At 40.6% G+C, this 24,879-nt stretch overlaps 1 protein-coding gene across 1 annotated transcript; it reads left to right on the forward strand.

The window, feature by feature from the left end:
* The first annotated feature begins 328 nt into the window (after window positions 1-328).
* On the forward strand, window positions 329-24,099 carry Bbs5 (Bardet-Biedl syndrome 5). The gene is made up of 12 exons (XM_003478548.5): window positions 329-486; window positions 2,766-2,848; window positions 5,243-5,308; window positions 6,595-6,644; window positions 6,785-6,912; window positions 13,669-13,804; window positions 17,043-17,138; window positions 18,108-18,170; window positions 20,168-20,302; window positions 22,516-22,599; window positions 23,512-23,535; window positions 23,683-24,099. Exons 1-12 carry the CDS (start codon window positions 428-430, stop codon window positions 23,782-23,784), a joined length of 1,026 nt encoding a protein of 341 aa, XP_003478596.1. The 5' UTR covers window positions 329-427; the 3' UTR covers window positions 23,785-24,099.
* Window positions 24,100-24,879: the final 780 nt, after the last annotated feature.

Raw genomic sequence — 24,879 nt, forward strand, 5'->3', positions numbered from 1 at the left:
CTTGACAGTAACGATCTGAGGGAACAACCTTCCAAGGCACTGTAAGCGGTCCTCGTAGACGTGATGCCCTGCTAGAGAGGCCAGGAGGGGCTGACAGGATGGATAGGATGGAGCCCGGCTGAGGAATTCGGAGATTTAAATCTAAATTTCTTGCCAGTACAGAGAAATAAAGGAAGGAGAGAGATTGCCAAAGAATGTTTGGAGGTGAGAAAGGGCTCCTAGAGGTCAAGCAGCCTGCCCATCTCCCTCCTCAAATCGGCTTATAGAGGCGAAGTGGGAGAAAAAGGGCGCGCGCTGCCTCGTTTAATCTTGGGTCTCGGCGCCCGCCGTAGATGTCGTGAGCGGAGCCGCCCGTTGCCTTGGAGCTGGCAAGACGCCGCTGGGCCTCCACTGCAGGGAAAAGACCCGGCGGCGGGCTTTGGTCACCATGTCGGTATTGGACGTTCTTTGGGAGGACCGGGATGTCCGTTTCGACGTCTCCTCGCAGTGAGTCTCCGAGAGTCCCTCGGGCCTGCCGCCTGTAGAGGACGACTGGGCGCCGACTCCAGCCGGGCCTGGGCGAGGGTGGGCGGCGGTTTGTGCGGGCGGCGCTTGCGGAGAGCCTGGCCGCAGCTACCCTCCCGGCAGTCGCCACTGTAGCAGAGCGGCCCGATTATAGTTTTGACCCCGTCCCAGACTGGCACCTTCCAGGAACGTGACCCGCACGGTGGCAGGGACTGCCCAGGACGTGGGCGTGCACTGAACCCAACTGAGTTTGGGATTTCCGTTTCGCTTGGTGCCGAGGATGTGGGCGGGGGTTCAAGAAACCGAGTCGTCGAACTAGGTCTGGAATAGCGACGCTCTTTGAGGGCCAATGCACAAAGACTTTTAGGGGGGTTGTTTTGTCTTTTTGAGATGGAGTTTCACTGTGCAGTTCAGACTGGCCTTTGAACTCACTTTGTAACCTAGGCTGGCCTCGAACTCGCTGCAATCCTCCTACCTCAACCTTCTGAGTGCTAGAATTACAGGCACCAGCAGGCCTGACTGACTTCAACATTCCGAATTGGAATTTTCTGATTTATAAGAGGAGGGGAATGGGGCTGAACAGTCTTAAACATTACAAACCGCTGGCACAGGCCTGTAATCCCAACATTCCCAGTGGCGGAAACAGGAGGATCTCGAATTTGAAGCCAGCCTGGAACAGGATGAGACCTGTCTCCAAAATCAAAAAATCTTAACAGCAAAAAAATTATATTTCTAGTAAACTTTAATCTTGTTCATCTGAACAAATCAGAAGGAGTCCTGTTTTAGAACTTTAGGCTTCTCAAAGGTTCAGAGGGTGGAAATGCCTGTTGAGATGTTAAATGTTGGAAAACATCAAACCTAAGGTTCTTAGATTAATGGTTTAGAGCTTCTTAGCCACTTCTCAGTGGATAACACCTCTTTAGAAGAAAAATGAGATGTTGGCACATTTCTCACGCTTTGACATGATTGGATACCTAAGACCAACATAGTGTTAGGTCTCTAAAGAGGTTGGAAGGAATTATTACTCATATCCTTTGACTTTTTTCTTTCATTCTTAAAGGACTCAATCCAAACACATGTCTGTTTCTTGAGCATTTTCAGTGTATTAAACATGAAATGCTTCCTATATGCTGGTTACTGTAGTGGAGACTAGAAATACAAAAATGATAGAAAATGATTTTCATCCACTCTCCTCTCCATTCTATGCAAGAGATACACATAGACAACTATAATAAATGTGGTTAACAATCTTTCTGAAAAATACAAAATAACAAACAAACAAACAAAAAACTAGAGATGATGGAAGAACAGAACAGTTTATTATGCCCAGAGAAAACTTCAAAAAAAGAATGATGTTTGAATTACACTCATCAATAAGCAAGGCTTTGTCTGCTCAAGGAGCAAGTACTCTAGAAAAGAAAAATGAGACGCCATGGTTGGAGGTGTGGCCATCGTGGGTGGGAGGCAGAGTGTGTTGCCAGGAGAGGCTAGAGGCGCTGTAGAAAAGTAGGTCAGCCAGCCTGCTTGATGACCACCGAGGAGCAGGGGAGTGATATGATGATATTGATATTCCCAGTAGCTGCTCCAGTTGGTTCTGGGGCGAATTTATTAGACTGTTCTTGTGGTCTGCTAGCTTGTTGTTTCAGAATTTTTGATTTGTTGTTTGACATTTTAGAAGTGTACTAGTCAGCAAGCTTTTCATGTATCTAATTATGTGCCACGGCCTGAAGATGTTTTGCATACAGCTTTTCTTAGCTGTTTCTTCTGTAACTACCCGCTGTCCCTTCCTCTACTTACAAACCTCTGCTGGCTCTTCTCAGGCCACAGAATTGGACCCATACGTTCAGCCAGGCATCAGAGGTTCTCTGTAACCTGGTTTCTTCATAGTTACCCAGTTGTGTAGCCCTCACTCTTCAGTACCTCTTCCTTTCCCAGGATGGTCTTTTCCTGTAAAAGACATACAGGAAAAGACCATCTTCCTTGTCCTCTCTTTAATCCTGGACTCTCCTATCTTTCCCTTGCAGCTCTTCAGATGCTACCCCTTCGACCTAGTTCCACTTACTCCAAGTGGCGCTGGTCACTCCAGCCCCGCCGAGCTGCAAGTACTCGAGGTTCTCCGCAGACCTCGCTCTACACACGTGCGCACTCCGGGCCGTGTCATTTCGCTCGCGGGCCATTTCAATGCGGTGTCTCTTCTCTCGCTGGAGAGACTGGAAGACCTTGTTATAACTGTAACATTAAAACTTTTATATTTATTTTAGACAAATGAAAACAAGACCTGGTGAAGTCCTTATTGATTGTTTAGATTCAATTGAAGACACTAAAGGAAATAATGGGGATAGGGGTAAGTATAGTTTATATTTTACATTTTTGGTTTAATTTACAAATGTTGTTTTAGCTGGAGAAAATCTGAAACAGCATCACATATAAATGTAATTGTGATAATCCCTGCACTCTCGAGGCTGAGGCAGGAGGATGGAGGCAAATCTGAGGCCAGTTTGGGCTATGTAGTAAGTTCAGGGCCAACCTAGACAGTTCAATGAGACCTATCTCAAAACAACAACAACAAAAATGAGTTATGCGAATAGAAGAGTTGAGTCCATAGAATTTTATCAGACTTAAGTAGAAAAAAGGGTAGAAATAGATATTAAACCTGTAGCCAAGGAATGCAAGTTCTCCCTCAGCGTCAGTACTGGGTCTGCCATCAGCTTTATCTAGTGGCTGTATGCAGGGTCGGAGAGAGTTCTGACCCTTGCATCAGCCTCCCCAGGAGCTGACAGGAAGGTGAATGGAATGGAGATCATAACCATAATGCTTTTTAAAGAAATCCAGGAAGAGCACTGAGCACACGCACCTAAGAAGGAACCTCCAAGTGGACACGGGAAGAGAGTTCAGTGCTCTGCTGTGAGGTCTGCAGGTTGAAGACTCGAGAATCTTGTATCTTCCCTGTCACTGACAGCAGTCATGGCTATGCCCTGGACCAATGTGCCCCCAAACCAGATGACCTTAAGGTAGAATCTAGTCCCCAGCTTGCATCCAGCAGCTTCCCAGTAGCCAGTGGTCAGCAGATCTCCAAAGCAGCATCGCTGTTCCTCAAGGGGAAAAGGCAGGAGGGGTGGAATGGCAATGATGCCTCAGGGTTTCCTGAGTGGAGAGGAGGTTGAGGAAGGAAGGAAACAGACTCTTCCTACAAGGAGGAATTGAAGAAGAATGCTCGTGTCTGAGGGAGGGAACTGAACCTCAGCGTGGAAGTGTTTACTCAGCCTTTAGAAAGCTGCTCACTTGTCAGGCCTTGCTTCTGCTCAGCAGTTGGCTTATGTGTTGGTACTGGGGATTGAACTCAGGGGTGTTAAGTTTGCAGGTTAAAAAAAATGTGCACGCTAAGATAGTTTCATCAGACAGAACCTTTGCGTCCAAAAGGATTTCCTATCCTTAGGGAACTTCACACACTGAAAGTGTCTGAGTGCTTCCTCTATATAGGCAGATGACAGGAGAGATGGATACTATCACTAAGGGCTGCTGAGCCTTCTTCCTGAGAGGAAGCCACTGTCTCCACTGCTTGTGCAGATGCTGTCAGCAGGGAGGGCCCCCCTTAAACTGTGCTGACAGTGCTTCGCTGAAGCATTCTGGCAGCTCCAGGCCAAGTGCAGGGTGAGGCATCCAGCAGCAAATAAGATGTGAATTCCCTTGCGGAAGCCAAGAGAAAGTGTGGTGGTTCTCATACAGGTGGCCAACTATTCTTACGTGATGGTTCGACCTCCAGGACAAACAAAGACTATGAGTAATAGGATATTTGTTTACTTCATGACAGACTTGTTAAGTGCAGAATCTTATACCCAAACTAGCACTTTGGAGTATGGAAAACAAAAAGCCTCCCTGGTCAGAAATCTCCATCATAGCTGCCTGAAACTCTACTTTGAATACAGTAACTCTCTGTGTATGAACTGATGTCAGAAACCTTTGTTTAACTGAAACATCAAGGAAGTGTACAGAGCCTCTGGTTGATGACCTTATCAAGAAGAGGGAAGGGAAATCCTATTCTGTTCACAACAGAAGCATGTGTATAAGCATTTGAATGAAAACTGGAAGGTGCTCCCAGCAGCAGGAATGTGCAGATGAGAGTTCTTTGAGAAGCCGTTAACAAATAGCTTTGTAATTATACAACTTCATACTAAGTTGTACACATATTCACTTGCTGGGACCCCACAACATTTGCTAACAGGACAAAAAGCTAGTACACAAAGTAGGGTGTGTGTCACACACCTGTAATTCCAGGACTCAGGAGGCTGAAGCAGGAAGATCAAGAGTTGGTGGCTAGCATGGTTTTTGTAATGAGATCAAGGTCAGGCCAGCCTGGACTTCATAGCTAGACACTTACCTCAAAAAACAAACAAACAGGGGCTGGGAATTTAGCTCAGCGGCATAAGCGCCTGCCTTGCAAGCACATGGTCATGAGTTCGATCCCTGGTATCGGTAAAAAAAAAAAAAAAACCCTCACAGCTCTCTTCTTGGTCAGTCTGAGGTAAACTGAGCTCTTGGCAGTGAATATCTGAATACTTTCTACAAGCCTCAGATTTTGTTTTTCCCTGGGATTCCGAATCATACAGTTTTATATAAAAGAGGTTTGTGTGAAACACATCTGTTTTGATACTGGACAAGAGTTCACATATATCTAATTCTGTACTGCAAAAATGGGTCCTTAATTAAGCTAATCAATTTTTTATTTGTTTGCTTTTAGGTAGATTTTTAGTAACTAATTTAAGAATTATCTGGCATTCGTTGGCATTACCCAGAGTCAATCTTTGTAAGTATTTTTTTCTAAGGAAAAAAAATCCTTTGTCAGGGAACTTTGATGATAGCTTTTGATATAAAAATAAACAAAGACAAAAGCTGTGCCATAAAATATGTGGAAATCTGAAATTGACCAAAACTTCAGAAATCTTGGGCTAACCACAGACTGCTTTGTAACACAGAAGACATGCTCCGTTCTTATTTTTCAGTCTGTAATTGTGTCTCGGACATAGATGAAATCAGAGGTTTTACACTGAATAGTTTTTGTCTTTGTTTTTGCTTGTCTTTGACAATTTGCTATGATGTGTTTCAAGAAATCCCAATGAAGGAAGATTTAAGCTCTAATGAAAGTAAAATCTTTCCATTTTTCATTGTTAGTTTTGTTTTGTTTTTCTGTTTTGTCCTTTGTCTTTTGAGACAGTCTCACTCTGCAGTTTTCACTTTGTAGAACTTACTTTGTAGGCCAGGCTGGCCTTGAACATACAGTGATCCTCTAGCCTCAGCCTCCTGGATATTGGGATTACAGGTGTGCACCACTCTGCCCAATTTATTTATTGAAAATATTAATACCAATAAATCAAAAAATTCTAGTGAATAAAATAGTTTTCAAAATAAGCAAAACAGCACTAGGTATGATGGCACACGCCTGTAATTCCAGTACTTGGGCAGCTGAGGCAAGATCACTGGAGTTCAAGGTCAGCCTGGGCTACAAAGTGAGTTCAAGGCCAATCTGAACTACATAGCAAGACCCTTTCTCAAAATAACAAAAAAAAAAAAAAAAAAAAAAAAGCAACAAAAAATATTTTTAGAGCCAGGAATGGTGGTGCACAGCTGTAATCCCAGTACTCAGGAGGCTAAGGCAGGAGGATCGTTGCAAATTTGAGAACAGCCTGGGCACAAAATGAGTTCAAGGCAAGCCTGAACTGCATAGCAAGACCAGCTCAAAAAGACCAAAACAGGGTCGAGATTTAGCTCAGCAGGATAACCACCTGCCTGGCAACCATGAGGTTGTGAGTTCAATCCCTGCTATCCCCCTCCAAATTTTTTTTTTAGTAAGGCTGTGTAGATTATAAAAAAAGCATATTTCATTCTTCCTATGTTGTTCTCATTTGTTCAAAGAAACAGAATCAAATATTTCTTTTAGTTGTTTAAAATGTATAATTATTTCCTAATAATTTTAAAATGTTGTGTTTCTATTTGTGTTTTTTTAAATATTAAAAATTTTTTATGTGTTTGTATAAAGTATTTTTTCTCTGCTTATTATATCATATTCCTTAAATTCTTTGGTTTTGATTCTAGCTATTGGTTACAACTGCATATTGAATATTACAACAAGGACTGCTAACTCTGTAAGTCTGAAAAATCTTGAGAGATACATTTATTTATATATAGTGAAAAAACATTAGATATTTAAAATTGATATTTGTTTTTACTTTAAATAAGCAATTGTTCTTCAGATCTAAACTTTAAAATGAATTTGTCCTTACAGAAATTACAAGGCCAAACTGAAGCTCTTTATATACTTACAAAATCTAACAGTGTTCGCTTTGAATTTATATTTACCAATTTGGTTCCTGGAAGTCCTAGGCTTTTTACTTCTGTGATCGCAGTACACAGGTATAGTAATATTTTATGGAATATTTTAAGGTAATCCTGTGATACAGATTTAGTGGAGCTGTGTGTGGTGGTGCATGCCTAAAATCCCAATACTCAAGAGGCTGAGGCAGAAGGATTGCCATGAGTTTAAGGCGAGGTTTTTTTTTGGGTACTGGGGATCAAACTCACAACTACACACCTGCAAGGCAAGCACTTATGCTACTGAGCTAAATCCCCAGCCTGTGAGACCCTTTCTTTAAAAAAAAATTGAATGGATACAGTTTAGACATATGACAGTATCTTCCCCAAAGCTTTATAATAAGCATACTGAAGATTCATAAAAATTTCTACTAAAGATCATGTTAAGTAAGCACCTACCAAGGTAGGTAAAATGAAATAGAGAATTGACATTCAATGTCAAGTTGAGTAATTCAACTAATGAACTAGAATCATTTTTATAGCATAAACATATTAAAAAAGCTTTTTTTTTTAAAGACAGGATCTCACTATGTAATTCAGGCAAGCTCACTATCAGTTCATAGCTCACTATGTAACGCAGGCTGGCCTCAAAACAATCCTCCTGCCTCAAACTTCTGAGTACTGGTATTACAAGTGTTGTTTGTTCAGTTTATCTCTTTCATTCCCTCAGCTCTTTTTTTGTTTTTAAAATGTGTATGTTATGGTCTTTTTAAAAGCTAGGCTGAGCTGGGCATAGTGGCACATACCTATAATCCCAGCACTCAAGAATCTGAGGCAGGCAGAAGGATCACTGTGAGTTGTAGGCCAGCCTGGATTACATAGTGAGTTCAAGGCCAGCCTGAACTACACAGGATACCCTGTTTCAAAAAGAAGCAAAAGAACAGAAAAGCTGGGCTAAAAGGACAACCTGTGTAACTGTTTAATTTGTGTTTCTTCTATTACTAGTGATGTTGAACTTTTTCATATATGTTTGGCTATTTATAGTTTTCTGTATTTGTCATGTGTTGCAAATATTTCTTAGTTTCCTAGTTTGCCTTTTTATTTTGTTGATGAATTATTTATACATATATTTGTTTTGCTTTGTTTTGGTTTGGTTTGGTTTGGTTTGGTTTGGTTTGTTTTTGTGGTGCTGGGGATTGAAACCAAGGAATACTGACCTTAAATTTTTTTAAATTTTGAGACAAGATTTCATTAGGTTTTCAAAGCCGACTTTCTGTTTGTGGGCTTTCTGCCTCAGCTTCCCAAGTAGCTGGGATTACAGCTCTGTACCACCACACCTAACATCATGGTTATTTATTTATTTGTTTGTTTGTTTTGGTCTTATGAGACAAGGTCTTGCTCTGTAGTCCAGGCTGGCCTTGAATTTGTGGTGATCCTCCTGCCCCAGCCTCCCGAGTGCTAGGATTACAGGTGTGTGGCACCATACCTGGCATTACTTTTTTACCAAGGTATAATTCATATGACATAAAATTTTACTTAACATAAAATTTACTGTTTTAAAGTATTCTGCCTTGGTTACTTTTCTCTCATTGTTGTGACAAAATTCCTGACACCCAAAGTGAAGCAAAGGAAGGTTTATTTAACCTTACAGTTTTTGGCAGTTTCAGCCATACTCAGCCAACTCCAAGACAGGGTGGCATGGCTGAGGGGCAGCCGTTCATGGCAGCCACAAGCAACAAGAGCGAAAAGGGCAAAAGCGGGGAGCACACCTCCTTCCTTCCCTTATATTGTATGCAGCACTCACACCACTAATCCCAACGCTAGATAATGAACCAATCACAGACGCTAGACTCAGCTGCCTCCATGACTACATGAGGCTTTGGGGGTGACATTTAAACAAACCACAACATATGCATTTCAGTAGTTTTAGTATAATAACAAGGTTGTACAGCTTCCACCATTATCCAATCCCAGAATACTTCTGTCACCCTTCACAGAAACCCCCTACTGCTGGCATTATTCCCATTCCCTCTGCCCACGGCCCAGGCAGCCATGAACTTACTTTCTGGAAAGCCCTGAGCTTATTTTCCATCTTTTAAGGATTGACCTGGCCTGGACATTTCCTGTCAATGGAGCAGGTGTCTGACTTCTGACTGACACAGTGTGATCAGGGTCCGTTCGTGTTGCAGCGGGCTCAGTGGCATTGCATTTCTTCTTGTGGCGGCCTGCTGTTTCCTTTTATCCACATTTTGTTTGTCTGTTCATCAGCTGATGGACATGTGGGCTGTTTGCATTTTTTAGCTATTAGAACTACTGTTGCTATGAAATCTGTGTACAGAGTTTTGTGTAAACATATTTTTTTCAGTTTTCTTGGCCATATACCTAAAGCTTAGTTCTTTATGGTTCTCAAAAGTATTATGAATTGAAAAGCTTTAAGTGGCATATGAAATGAGCATGAAAGCTGCATTTCTCTAATAGTATAAAAATATGTGTTTGCCCCCAGATGACTTACAGCATAAATCATATCCACATTTTCCAGTGGTTAAGTATTATAATAGCACTTAAGAAAATTAACCTTTATAAGCTAAATGGGCAAACCCTACTCTCTAACAAGTAATATATTAAAATACTAATTAAAGTAACAATCAGAAGTTTAAGAAGAAATATTATAAATTTATATAAGTAGATTATAATGTTATTAAAGCTTATAAAGGTCTTCAGTTTTATAAGATGACAAAATTAGCCTGTTTTCATATAGAATAAAATTAGAATTATCAACCAGGCATGGTGGTGCACACCTGTAATCCTAGCACTCAGGAGCCTGAGGCAGGAGGATTATCAAGAGTTCAAGGCTGGACTTCCGGGAGAACATGGCGGACAGATAACAGCAACTACCGGAGGCTCTCTGAAAAACTAGGCTCAGAAGCCAGGTATGGTGCGGACTAAAGAGACATAAGCAGGTGGAGTTATGCTCTGCTGACTCAGGAACGAACTCGGCTGAGAGAAACCAACTTGGAATGCAGTCCTGGTGCTAAAACAGGGACAGAAAAGTCTCGCTGCTGAGGCTGGACCCTGCACCATTGGAAGCCACGATTTGGGTTTCCCGCCGCGCAGTGGCTGGCTGCCTCTACATCAGCTCGGCAAGGAGACAGACACGCGGAAACTCTGAGAACGGGAGTCTGCGAACAGAGTCGAAAACAGGACAGGCAGGGAGGCATGTTCTGACTTGTGGCGAGGTGAGTGAGAGAAACTGACACTCCACCACAGTTTCATTCCAGCGGACTTTCTGGGCCCGAGCAGTCCTGTGGGAGCAGGGTGCGGTGGCGACTCCAGCCACACATTCCCCTCTTGGGCGGGATTGGTGAAAAGTGCCTGGCCTCCATGACGCTGCCGGAGGACCCCGTAGGCTGGCCCAAACCAGATCCCAGAGCCTGACGGAGGCCGGGAGGGGCGGGCCCCCGCGTAGGCTGCCTGGTGCGCAGTGGTGAGTGGGAACACCTAACCGGCGCAATTCGATCAGGCTGTGGCTGACAGGGAGAGAAGCTGGGCCTCTCATATAAGCTTGCATATATAAGGAACAGAGAATATGGGAAGAGGCAGCAACAAGAAAGGCTCCTCGGCCCCCAATTCTGAGAAACAGGCAATAGCGGACACCGCACCAATACACATAAAGCACCATATAGAGAGCCTCATAGACCAATTCAGGAATGAAGTTATCAACGACCTGAAGCTAGAAGTATGCAAAATAGTTAGAGAAATGCTAAGCCCCACCCAAGAAAAAACAGATGGTGGAATGGAAGAACAGAAAAAGAGGGGAGAATTGTTTGATGGAGAAAACAGAGAAAGCATAGAGTACGTGAAGCAGGTTCAAAGGGACTACCAAGAAACTAAGAAGTCTATCGAAGACTGGCATAACAGCTTGAAAGAAACTAAGGACAGACTATCTGAACTGGAGGGCAGATTTGTAATATGGGAGAATGAAATGAAAAACTTCTTAAAAATAACAAAGAAACAAACAGCAATAATACAAAGACAAGAAGATGATAAGAGGATCCATAACTTAAGGATTAAGAACATAAAAGAAGAAGTAGGGACACAAACAAATGAACTACAAAAGCTACTCACAGAAATAATCCAGGAGAATTTTCCTAATTTAGCAAAAGGTAAAGATACTCAGATGTATGAGGCATACAGGACCCCAGCCACCTACAACCCAAACAGAGCAACACCTAGGCATATAATAATAAAAATTCCAGAAATTCAATACAAGAACAGAATATTAAAAGCTGTCAGAGACAAGAAACAGACCACTTACAAGGGAGCACCCATCGGAATTACAGCAGATTTCTCTGCACAAACCATCAAATCACGAAGAGCGTGGGGGGAAATAATTCAAGCTTTGAAAGATAATAATCTCCAGCCAAGATTGAGATATCCTGCACAACTGTCCCTGGAAATTGATGGAAAAACAAGGTGCTTCCAGGATAAAGAGGAACTGGGGGAATTTGCAACCACCAATTCAACTCTACAGAGAGTATTGCAGGATATTCTAAAAAAAAGAAAAATACAAAGAATCCAGAAATAGTGGAGGCCACAACTAATGGAGCAGAGAACAAAGTGAAGAAGACAAACTGACAGCTACTGACAGAATAAGAGCTCAACAGAAAAGAGGCAGAGAAGATTGGATGATAGGAACAGCTATTTTGGAGAAAATGACATCTTTATAGGTAATACTGATTTAGTATCATCTTGTTTTGAAGTCTCATCTAGCTTTTGTCCTTCTGTCTCCAATGGTCTAAATAGGTTGTATCTTACTGGATTTTATTATGTACGATAGTATAAGCAAAAACCTTTTAAAGACAAGAAGATTATACAGAAACCATTATTCATTTTCTGTTAGTCGATTCTAAATACTCTGTAATGCTGTCATTCTCTTAAATGGTTTTACATTATTTTGATATACTTAATGCTACAGTATACGAAGTTGTACTCAAGGATTTCAAGGAAAGAGACAATATGGTAACTACTTTTAGGTCAGGATTATCTGGTGGTGAAACACTATTCTGCTTAAATGGTTATGTTTTGATCTGTGCTGTTTCATTGTTATGCCCTCTTTTATCTCAATCTCCACTCCATTATTTACTTTTTTAATACTTTTTTAAAATTTTTATCCTTTTAATTAAAGGAAAAAAAATAACAGGATATATTATAGTAACCCACTTTGACTTTCCATTACCTCGATTTAAAGCCCTGTATTACTCTCAACATCTGGTTTTTAACTGATGTTCCCCTATTCTGTTTTGCTGGATAGTATCAGGTTCGAAAATTTAGGCATCAGCTGTGAAGATAATGAGATTCATTATAACGCCCATTCTCGTTGACCTTTATCTACTTTTGAAGACCTACAATGTCTCCAGTGGTTTGGTTTTGTTGGTTTTGTTCTTTACTGTTTTGTTCAATTGTATTATAACTAATGATATAGGCAATTCTATTAGAGATAGCGGGAGGCATTATGGTAACCATTGTTGATCACCTTGTATTATGTTTTCACCTTATCTATTATGTCCACCCTTTTGACTTGACCGATTCTGTTCTGTTATGTCACATTTGGTTTTACTCTCTTCCAAAAAAGTAATAAGAACCGTGAGAGTAATGAAACCCAAAATGTGTAATAGTCTTTGTACAAAAGAGAGGAAAAGAAAGTGCTCTAAACTATATAACTGCATGTATATTTAAGTGTATAAGATAGAATATGATATCACAGAGTTTTATTGGATCATTGAACAGAACTGTTTGCAGTATCATTGATGGAATGTCCACTTTATAAGCTTTAATTTTGTGACTTGAACAATTATTTCTAAGATGACAATATGTAATCCATTAACTAGTAATTTCCTACTGTTCATTTTTTTTCTGCAAATCTGTATAACTTGTACCCTTTCTCTGCTTTTTTTTCTTTTCTCCTTAAATAAAATTAAAAAAAAAAAAAAAGAGTTCAAGGCTGACCTGAATTAAAGAGTAAGACTCTGTCGCAAAAAACCAAAAATAAAAGAAAATGAAGTAGAATTAGCTAGTCAAAAGTTAATCAAGGGGGCTGGGGGTTTAGCTCAGCAGCATAAGCGCCTGCCTTGCAAGCAGGCAGTCATGAGTTCGATCCCCGGTACCGATAAAAAGGAAAAAGACAAAAAAAAAAAAAAAAGTTAATCAAATTTGGGGTGGGGATTTAGCTCAGCTGCCTAAGTGCCTGCCTGGCAAGTGCAAGGTCATGAGTTTGACCCCCAGTATGAAGAAAAAAAAGTTAATCAGATTTTTTAATAGAGATTTTATTCTCCCTCTCTCCCTGCCCCTGCCTCTCCCTCCTCTCTTCCCCCTTAGAATCCATTTTGGAATTAGAATAAGTTTATTCTGCCTTTTTGCATGAAAGTACAGGTCATCAAGAAAAAAGTTACTGAATTTTGGCTTTTGTCAAAAGAATAATCATTTGTCAGCTAACATAGGGCAACAGTCTAGCACGGTGGCGTATGGCTTTAGCCCTAGCTCCCAGGAGGCAGAGACAGGAGAATCGCCTTGAATTTGAGGCCAGTATTGGCAACATGGAGAGTTGAAGAGCAGTCTGGACTACATAGCAAGTCCTGCTGCAAACAGCAAAAACAAAACAAAGTAAAATAGGGAAATAAAGTATAAATACTACACTGACACAACAAAGTCTACCAAAAATGTAGTCACCAAACCTCATTGGAAAGTTTCTCCATAATTGAGTATAAATAATAATGATTGTATATTTTGTAGGTAAGTAAATATTACCTAAGGAAGCCACATCTTAGGTGTGGATGGTCTTTTGTATGTTCTTCTTTGTAGAGCATATGAAACTTCTAAGATGTACCGTGATTTTAAATTGAGAAGTGCACTGATTCGAAACAAGCAACTAAGATTATTACCACAAGAACACGTGTATGATAAAATCAGTGGAGTGTGGAATCTGTCCAGTGATCAGGTATTGTATAAAGGGCTAGTGAACTTTTGACTGCTGGATTTGGGTAATCATTTTTTTTCCATATTCATCATTAGTTTTTGTATTCATTGAACTCTTCATTATTACAATAGCAGTGTAGCTCTTGATAAATTGGTGTTACAGCTCTTGGTGTGAAACAGTATTCATACATGAGTGAGTATTGGACAGTACCGGCGTGTGCTGGGGCTCACCAGTAGAGCCAGTCCAGTCATCCAGGCCCAAAAAGGCACCACCTTTGGGAGCCAGGTATGGAATCAGAAAGCACAGTTAGGAGAATACTGTTCTGGGTGATTTTAAGAAATTTTGTATATAGAGGGTGAAAATGTTTATATATTTATTGAAAATCCTTTTATGTTATTTGAAAATTATTCGGTAAATAATATTTGATATGTGGGGAGGGTTTTGGAAGGGAGATGATGCTGTTGGTAAATTAGAAGCCTATTGATTATGCAGAAAGGGTTGTTAGTAATAGGATGCCTTTGTTTTGTACGTGATATTAATCTTTATTTTACATTTCTTTATCCAAAATATTTCAGCATCTTATGTTTTCAACTAGAATTTCAGTTTATATACTGTGATTTTTTATTTGTTTACAATGCTTTAAAATTGTAGAGATACTTTGGGGTTCAAAAGCTAGGATTTCTGAGGCAGTGCAGTATCTGCATTTCACATAATAAAGCTCTTAGTGGTGAGCAAAGTATTACATACTGACTAGATGTTCCACATCCGTATAGTATATGTAATTTTTGATATGGAGATTATGGAAAGTCTAGAATGCCAAACATGTTTGATGTGTATTTCTTTCTTTCTTTTTTTTTTTGGTACTGAGGATTGAACTCATGACCTCACGTTTGCCAGGCAGGTGCTTGTGCCGCTGATCTAAATCCCCCACCCTTAATGTGTATTTTTAAACAAACTTATGGCAATTAAAATATTTGGAGACAAGGGTGTCACATTTCAATTAGTAAAAATCTTTTTAACTCTACATTGTCTTTAAGATGCTTTGTATAATGCCAAACCATAGCCTGAGAAGTTAATATCAAATAGATTTTAATAAATATCAAATAGATTTTCTGTTTTTTTTTTTTTTTTTTAAGAACACAGTATTCAATTTGTCTATTTGAGACAGTCTTGCTTCTGTAGCCCAGGCTGGCCTTGAACTCCAGGCAGTCCTCCTGCCTCCCCTCCCGAGTGCTGGGATCACAGGCCCCTCACCCTGCTTGCCACTGAGTGTGAAACCAGCCACCGCTGATGCGCAGAGAGCTTGTGTGCATCTTAATGAGAACAACAAAATGTGTATTTTCTATATTCATGCCTCCGAAGTATTCTTAAATTTTGTTTTGTTTTGGTTTTTTGTTTTGAGACAAGGTCTCGCTGTGTATTTCAAGCTGGCCTTGAACTCACTATAGAGCCCAGGCTGTCCTTGAATTTGTATCGGTCCTCCTTGCCTCATCCTTCTGAGTGCTGGGATTACAGGCATGTTCCATCACACACAGCTTCTTACATTTTTTAAAAAATCTTTTATAAATATAAAAAGTATTTTTAGCTTGTGGCCCATAAAAGAAACAGGCTGCAGTTTGCCACACTCTGCTTCAGGTGACAGTTTAGATGCCCTTTTTTGAAGCTTCCTCTGTACATCCCTTATGTAGCCAAAACTTCACACTACAATTCAAGCTAGTGCCTAAATGACATGGCTCGTCTGTGTTCCCTGTGCAAATGGTAGGCCGTACACATCTGATGGGTTACCCTTCACAGTTAGACCCTTGCCACATAGTATGATGTCTGGGGTTCTTTATTAGTTAAAGCAATGCTCCACAGGTACGAGATACAGAAAATAAGGATGTTCCCTGGCATGTTTGTACATACTTGTGATCCCAGGAAGTTGGCAGCAAGTTCCAGGCCAGCTGGGACTCCATAGTGAGCTCTAGGCCAGCGTGAACTGCATAGCAAGACCCTGTCTCAAAAAGACAAAAAGAATTATTCTGTTTAAACTGAGATGTGGCATCGTAAATGGTACATGGTAGAACACCATAGGGGCTGGTTTGTTTTGCATAACAGTTTCTTGGGGGAGACATATATGCTCATACCATTCTTGTTCACGTATCATTGAGGAAAAAGATTACCTTCTCTGATGTTTTCAACTTGGCCATCTGAAAACAGAGCTTTTAAGGTCTGGGTTTAGTTGGTAATTGTTGTATGGCCAACCTCAAAGTACAGAATAAGGAAAATTTCTCTGAATATTGGGGGGAGTAGAAATTGAGAATGATAAGTGGTAGAAATTATCTTGGTGTCATGTTGTTTAGTGTTACAAGATTTATTGAAGCTGGGTATGATGGTGCACACCTGTAATCCCAGCCCTTGGCAGAAGGATCATTGCAAGTGCAAGGCCAGCCTGGGCTCCATAGTGAGTTCAAAGCCAGCCAGAACTACATAGTAAGATCCTTTCTCAAAAAAAAAAAAAAAGGTTTTTGAGACCATTTAGCTAATATACTGAAATAGTTTTGAATAGAGGTTCACAGGTCATAGCACTAGAGAACAGTTTTGATCTATAGTTAATGTTGAAGAGTCATAAAGTACTCTTGTGGATTAACGAGCTATTACATGTTTTGTCTTCTCCCTTTGTACAATTCCTTTGCTTTAGCTCATCTCAGATTTTTTGGGAGTGGGAACATGGTCTTAGTATATGTAGTTTAAACTGGCTTTGAATTCACGTGTAGTCTAAGCAATAAACTCACAGACATCCTTCTGTCTCAGCCTCCTGAGTGCTGGGATTACAGGCATGCACCACCTCGCCTGATGTTATCTTAGATTTTGAGTAATAATTATAGTGAGTTCCATTACTTATAAAATGTTTATTATATACTAGATATTCTGCTGAGAGCTTTATTTAATCAAATTCTCATTTCACACTTGACAAAATTCACAAAGAAGAAAGTTACCCATGGCTCGACAACACTGTTTTACATTAAAATATTAAAAACAACAGTGTTTTAATGTTTAAACTCTTCTGGTGGCTCCATGATCAGTTCCAAAGTCTGGATCTTCAGCTATCTAATTAGCCTGCCAGTGAACAGAGGAGTCGCAGATATTCCACAATACAGATAGTTTTGATAGTGTTCTGGTTCTGTGATGATCAAAAATATATCCTTCTTGTGTTTAGGAGAAAAGAATAGATGTCCAAATAAATGATCACTGATTTAGTTCTCATTCTGCTTTACAGGGAAACCTAGGAACTTTTTTTATTACCAATGTGAGAATTGTATGGCATGCAAATATGAATGACAGTTTCAATGTCAGTATACCGTACCTGCAGATTGTAAGTACATGCATTTTGGTGACCTCATTCAAATATAGAATAATTTTTGTTTTGTTTAGTTTTTCGAGGCAGGCCTTTCTCTACCTTCCACACTGGCCTTGAACTCATTGTGTAGCCCTGGCTGGCTTGAACTCGTGGCAATCTTCCTGCCTCAGCCTCCAGGGTACTGGAATTACAGGTGTATGCCACCACACCCAGCTGGCCAAACCTATCTTTGGCTAAATTTTTTATAACTAGTTTCCTTTAAAATAGATGATTATTCATTAACCAAATATTGAGCACCCATGCTGTGCAAACCCAGACAATTATGAAAATCGTGAACCAATACGTGGTTCCTGCCATGGAAGACATTTCGAAGTCTGCTGAAGAAAAGTAACTTATTAAAACAGAAAATCAGAGAACTGGATAGGAAGAAAGGGATTTCTGATCATGTAGAGAAATACGGGACGCTGTAATCCCTGTTGGGAAGGTGCCTGAGTTCACGGTATTTGCTGTACTGTGTTTTGCTCCTTGCAGTTTTATATTGCACTGGTGTGTGCCATAGCTTGCCTACAGTGCAGTGAACAGCCTTGTGCTTTCTGTTCTTCAAATAGAATCTGTTTGACTGTTTAAGAATCGAGTTGCTGGGCGTGGCCTCCGTGTGAACTCAGCCTGGCCGCAAAGGCTTGCAACCTGATCTCAGGACAGTTTGTTGCTGCTGCTGTCAGGGTCTAACCTCAGCTTGCGCCTCACCGCTCACGCATGCGCATAATACTCCGTAAACCCCTCGATGCTTCATGCTTCCGTGTGAGGAGCTGTGTCACCCACTTCCAACACTGTCAGGGACAACCATGGTGCTATCTCTGCAGGGGCTTTCAAAGGAAACGGGGACTGTTTGAGAAAGTTAAAACTAAGAATAAGTTTTAAAACTTATATTAAAGACTTGTTGGATAATAAAAACTTTTCTTTTTCTTTTCATGTTATATCTAGCGTTCAATAAAGATTCGAGATTCAAAATTTGGTTTAGCTCTTGTCATAGAAAGCTCTCAGCAGGTAAGATAATTTACATTTTTATTGGTAGCTATTACATGAAGGATATAAAATGTTTTAAGGCTTGTAGTAATTATCTCCATAAGAAGAATCCTGTGTGTGTTTTTTGTTATACAAACATAATCACTATTTTGTTTTTGTCTTTTTGAGAAAGAGTTTCACAAAGCAGTTCAGGCTGGCCTTGAACTTGTTTGCAGCAATCCTCCTGCCTCAGCCTCCTGAGTGCTAGGGTTACAGGTGTGTGCCACCATACTTGGCCATAATCACTATTATCATTATGTTCATCACTTATTCATGCCAGAATCGAAGCACCACCCTCAATACTTTCCACACATTTTCTCAGTGTTAGAACTCCCTGCTGTTAGTACCTCCTCATTTTATACTCAAAGAAACTGAGGCCTAGCGAAATTAGGAATGTCACCCATGGTCTAACAATTACAGTACTACATCGGTTCATGAGGGCTTCTGTTCCCAAACAATTTAGTTCTGCAACAAAAGTGTTAGGCACAATTTTGCTTCTGTTCTCAAACTCAGTGCTGGTCAGCCAGCACAATCTGGCCAGCTCCCAGAGTCACAGAGCGAATTAGGCCTGTGAACCAATGCAGCACCGTAGTAAGTGGTGTGGCCAGGCTTGGACTTCAGGTCTGACTGATTCACAAGACTTTGAAAATAACAGATAGATACAGACACATAACAGATTCTCTTAAGATTTTATCTCTCACACACAGATTACAGTAAGTCCTGACTTAGCAAAGAGGTCTGTCCCTGGAGGATGATGCTAAGTCAGATTCATTCTTAAATCTGACAGAGTCTTATAAGCCTTTGACCCAGATACACAGTCTAAAGCATAAACCAAGATCACACATGAAAAGACTGAGTAAACTGTTTTTGCTTTTACAGTTAGAATGTTGGCTCGGAGTTAGGGTGAGCTACTTCTGTGATTTGTTCACACCTACAGATAATCCCAATGCAAGGTCTGTTGGTATCTGTGAAAGTCTGCTGCTCAACTGTTCATAAGGCAGGGACTTACTGTCTACAGTATCTAATTATAAAGTGCTATGCTCTCACTTCATGCTTTTTTTCAAAAATATCTTTAAATAAAACATTTATAATACATTTTTTAGGCAGGTACTGTGGTGAATACCTGTAATCCCAGCACTTTGGAGGCTGAGGCAAGAGGATCACTGCAAATACCAAGACAGCTTGGGATATATAGTGAGTTCAAGCACAGCTGGGATTACATAGTGAGACCCTGTCTCAAAAAACAAACAAAAATTTGTTTTCTTACTCTTCAAGGAGATAGCCTTGGAGAAGTCATTGGTTTTCTCTTTTTCTTCTCTTCTCCTCCTCCTCCTCCTCGTCCTCTTCTTCTTCTTCTTCTTCTTCTTCTTCTTCTTCTTCTTCTTCTTCTTCTTCTTCTTCTTCTTCTTCTTCTTCTTCCTTCTTCTTCTCTCTCTCTCTCTCTCTCTCTTTCTCTTTCTCTTTCTCTCTTTCTTTTATTTTTTGAGACAGAGTCTCCCTGTGTAGTTCAGGGTGGTCTTGAACTTACTACATAGCCCAGGCTGGCCTCCTGCCTCAGCCTCCTGAGTGCTGGGACTACAGGTGTGCACCACCACACTCAGCTTCTTTTCTTCTGAATGTGTAGTTATTCTTTCTCACGCCCAGCTCACAGGAACTATTCTCTGGGCCTTCACAGTCCACCATGTGCTTCTTAAATGATGCACTGTGGTGCAGCTTCAGAATAATCCTGGGGGGTCAGGCGAGAGCAGCAAAGGGTGAAACCCAGCTGGCCGCACATCACCACTGCTTGAAGTGCTTCTGCGACTACACAATGGCTGAGTGTCATATTCTGTTTTCACATGGGCCTGCAGAGTTTCAGAGGAAGGGGTTTAATTTCTTACAGATAGCTTAAAGGTTTTGCTATACAATAAGGATGATTAGCTCTGTGCTTTGTTGTGCACTATACACACCATTCCTCAGTCCTACTTTTTTTCTTGTAGAGTGGAGGATATGTTCTTGGCTTTAAAATAGATCCTGTGGAAAAACTGCAGGAGTCAGTTAAGGAGATCAATTCACTTCACAAGGTCTACTCTGCCAACCCTATATTTGGAGTGGATTATGAAATGGAAGAAAAGGTAATTTGTTCCAAGTGTGAAATACAGAGTTTGCTCCATTGAGCGCCACCTGTAAGTTCTGATATAAACATACTGTGTTCAATTTTACTTTAAACCATTTTGAAAACGGTGGCTATAGAAGCCAAGCAGAGGCCGAGGCCAGAGGCTTCACTGTGAGTTTGAGGCCAGCCTGGTCTATGTAAGCAAGATCCTGTCTCCAAAAAAGCCAAAAAATAAGTAAGTCAGTGAATAAATAAAATGAGGACTGTGGAGACTGCTGAAGGGAGTGGGCCACCACCTTGCTGAGAGATGACTCCCGCCGGCCGGCTGAGCGGCCTGTGCCTTAGTCTCTGTGGCCTGGCTCCTCTCACCGAGGACAGCTGTGCTCTCTCACCCAGTCAGCTTTGTTTGTATCCTGCCTCAGCCTCCCATCAACACAAGATGCCATCTTCTTCTCTACTGCTGCCAAGGCAGCACCTCTGAGGTCACGCCTGTCCTGTGGGTTCGTGTCCCAGCCCACCCCCGCCATTGTTTTCAAGTATTTTGGTGCCTTCTTTTGTTTTGAGCCCTGTTGTCTTACCCACATTGGTCTCGAACCCCTGGGATCGCAGGAGCAATTCTCCTGCCTCAGCCTTCCAAGCACTAAGCTATCAGTGCATCTCCATGGTGAGCGAGCTTTGCAGGGGTGTGGGGGGAGGTTGGCTGTCATCCCACATACCTGCTCTTTGCCTTCCTCATGGCTTCCAGTTGCTGCATGAGGCCTGGCACTCCAGGTCTGTTGGCATCACTCACCTTTCCAGCTAGACCGTCTGTCACTGTCACCACTGTCCTCACTGGGGCTTTCGCTGTGTGCTCCAGGGCTGCACCAGCACCCCCCGCCGTCAGAGGCGCCCTCGCCATCTGCTGGGTCGCCATCGCCCTGGCTATGGGTCCCTTTGCTGCCCCACAGTGCCCTTGAGCTGGTCTCCTTTGTGCCCCACTGGTGCTTGCTCACCCTGTTGGCCACAGGGCAGCCATGATCTCTGCCTGTCCCTGTGCCCAGACCACAGCTGGGACCACAGCAGGCAAGCCGGTCCTTGCCCAGTCCCTTCTCTGTGCCTCGGTTCTGTCACCTGCACCTCCAGTGTCTGCAGCCGGACTTTTGTGTATGCTGCAGGGTCACTCTGATCTTGGCATCCTGTCAACTTCTCTCACTTCTGAACACTGTCAAATAGTGTCACGGGGATGAGCATCCCAATAAAGTAAGTTGAATTTATCATTTCAGGGTTTATCGTAGTAATTTAATTATGTGAATAATTACCCAGGTCAGTAAGATAGTCAGGGCCTGGAGTGAGCATTTCACCCCAGGCCGCCGGGAAGTCAGCTCCTTTTTTCCTCAAAGCAGCGCCTTTCTGTTCCATCTATTACGCATCTCCGGGCTGGTCAGAGTTAACTGTACTCAGAACCTTGGAGTTTGCCTGTGTCCTTCCATTGTCTCGTTTTGAACATTCATTCAGTTATCCTACTCTCTTTCCCATTCCTATCCTTTTCTTTCCATTTAAAAGTCAGTTATTATTGTTTGCAGAATAATGTCATGGAACCAGCATAGTTCTTGGAACCTGTTAATTTCAGTTTCACAGTTTATTTTTGATCCTAGGCAAATCTGAACTTAATCTTTCTCATAACATGGAGATAATCTTATCTCACAAAGTTGTCATTTGGAGAATTTTTTTTAAGACAGGGTCTCACTATGTAGTTCAGGCTGGTCTGGAACTCAGTGTGTAGCCCAGACTGGTCAGATTTGTGTAGGATCCCTTCCTTTTTCAGTAGTTTTGTTTTTATAAAATAAAGCATATCAGTGTATGAATCAAAGGGTCGTCATAAAGAGAACTCTGCTGCCCACCCCATAAGTGACCCATAGCCTGGAAAGGAACCATATTCTGACTTGAAGGGATCACTTCTGTGTCTCTTCAAACAGAATTTAGTGTCTTAACTATTCTTTTTAGACATGAAGTTCAGTTGCATTTAGCATAGCCACACTGTTGTTCTGCTTGGTTTTTGTGGTTTTTTGAGACAGGATCTTGCTGTGTAGCCCAGCCTGGTCTTGAACTTGCACAGTCCTGTTGCCTCAGCCTCCCAACTACTGGAATTGTAGACCCAGTTAGTATTTATAGTTCTTAAGTAGATGATTTTTCTAAGTGATTTGCTTACTTACTAGTGTGTTGTGCATTTTGACATCTGTGGATTTTTTTTAGCCACAGCCCCTTGAAGCTCTGACAGTTGAACAAATCCAAGATGATGTAGAAATAGAGTCTGATGATCACACAGATGCTTTTGTGGTGAGTGTCACAAAGGAGACATTGAGTTTCTTATGATTTGTATCTGAGTCATGTTTAATTAAAAACACTGTAAAACTTGTAGAATTGTTTTACACTGTAAAACCCTGTAGAATTTGAGCCTTTTGATGTGACTTTAAGAGTAGGTTTTTTTGGTGGTGACTTAGAAGCTATAAAATGGCGCACCTCTGTAATCCCAGCTCTTAGGAGGCTGAGGCAGGTGGATCATATGGGTTTGAGGTTAGCCTGGGCTTCAGGATGAGTCCAAGGCCAGGCTGAACTGCACAGCAAAACTCTGTCTCAGAAAGAAAAAAAATATTTTTTTAAGTGAACTCGCAGGGAGTCTTCTACCTCAGCCTCCCAAATGCTGCGATTATGGGCGTATACCACTGTGCCGGCTAGAAAGATATATATTTGAACAATAAAGTTTTCTTAATTATTCTTTCTACATTCTGTAGTCTGTGATTGAACCAGAATACCTCGCGGGTACCAATAATTTCAAAGGTGTGAAATTAGTAACATATTAATTAAATTAAATTATATATTAGTAAATATATAATTATATTAATTATAAATTACTGTTCCCTCCAGCTCTATGCCTTTGCTGACACATTCATTGCTTTTTGCTCATTAGCATCCTCTTCAAAGGAGAGACATTTTATAGCTTCTAAATTATTCTGTTTGTCTCCTCTCAGTGCTAATCACACATTAGTCGCACAACATGCTTGTGTAGAGTTTAAAGCATACACAATGTTCAGCATCAATAGAAGTAAGTTTTGCTGTCAGGATGGTAGAGCTGAGGGAGGAAACCATGTAACCCAGTAGCAGTGGGAAGTGCATTTAGTAACAAAATCATTCCTGAGCCCCCTGCTCTGTATGTCAGCTGGATGACATGCCGTTTCCTTTTTCTTCCAGGCTTATTTTGCTGATGGCAATAAGGTAAGCACACTTTACATGGAGTATACTCTGTCAAGTTTCTACATGCTAACATGGAGCATTGGCAAACTTATGTGAAACCTATTTCTTGTTTTTTCCCTCTTCCTTGCCGCCTTCTCTGTTCATCTCACCCTCTTACCTCCCCCAAAGCAACAAGATCGGGAACCTGTGTTTTCAGAAGAACTGGGGCTTGCAATAGAGAAACTGAAGGATGGATTCACACTCCAGGGACTTTGGGAAGTGACGAGTTGATCTTGAATTGAACTGGATTTCTATTTAGAGCTGTCTGGAGATTAAAGATACTAGTCACCTGCCGTAAGGCATGGAGTAGTTTTTATACTTACGGTTTTATAGTTAAAGCTTTTACCAAAGAAATTTTTAACAATTGTCGAAAAATTCATTTTAAAAACTGCCTATTTTCTAAAACTGATACTTAAAATTGTAATTAAAATGTATATAGTTTGTAAATGTTTATTCTTTATCTAAAAGTTATAAAGTATTAGTTTTCAGATATCAAATGACTGTATCATGTTGGGTTTAATAAAGAATTTATGCAGCACCATTTAATGTTTTGAAAGTATTATTTGAAATAAGACTTCATGAAATACAAACTACAATCATTTTTAGGGGACCATTTTATAACTACATATGTATCAATCCCTCTGTGATGTTTCAGATGCTAGTTTGTAACTAATTTCAATATAATTTTGGCAAGAATACACTTATTTTATAAAGAAATATAGTTTTGTTCTTTTATTGATTTTCTTCTTGTTTGTATTTTGTGAAACTTCTTTGACATTTTCAAAAATAATATATTATTTTTCTGATTTCTTAATTAAAGGTAAAATTTGCCAACCTCTGACATCATTCCATATTTTTTGTTAAATAATTGAAATTAGCAAAATAGCCCTCTTTCTGTAGTGGGAAAAGAATGTATAAAAATATATGAAAGATACATAACTGTATGTACATCCACATATACTGTACAGCCTTCTGCTAATCTGTTTATTAAAAATCAGTGAATAGAAGCTACAAATAGGTTTCCTCATTTAAATGGAAAAGGATTTCTACATATTTAAGAGATAATATTTTTTTACTGCTTTTTAAGCAACAGACTTCATAAAATTGCCATCTAGTAAGAAATAATCTCAAATGTCATATCTTGGTGTTTACATCTGACTCACTAATCTTTTTAAATGTTAGGTGTTACGTGTAGAGAGAAATGAGTCATTTATTGTTTTAACCAGGGAGCAGCTGTTAGTTTTTTCTAGCATGTTAAACCTTTAGCGACGTCTATAAATGGAAAAAGAATCAATGAGCTCTTCTTTCAGCTGTTGCTTTAGCAGC

The sequence above is a fragment of the Cavia porcellus genome, unplaced genomic scaffold (assembly GCF_034190915.1).
Source record: "Cavia porcellus strain 051 isolate PalLab524CR breed Dunkin Hartley unplaced genomic scaffold, mCavPor4.1 scaffold_12, whole genome shotgun sequence".
In the NCBI taxonomy this organism is placed as follows: Eukaryota; Metazoa; Chordata; class Mammalia; order Rodentia; family Caviidae; genus Cavia; species Cavia porcellus.

Coding starts and splice junctions, on each gene's coding strand:
- Bbs5 (XM_003478548.5), top strand. CDS start 428: ATGTCGGTATTGGACGTTCTTTGGGAGGACCGGGATGTCCGTTTCGAC. Junction 6,645..6,784: donor CAACAAGGACTGCTAACTCT/GTAAGTCTGAAA, acceptor TTGTCCTTACAG/AAATTACAAGGCCAAACTGA. Junction 18,171..20,167: donor TCATAGAAAGCTCTCAGCAG/GTAAGATAATTT, acceptor TTTTTCTTGTAG/AGTGGAGGATATGTTCTTGG.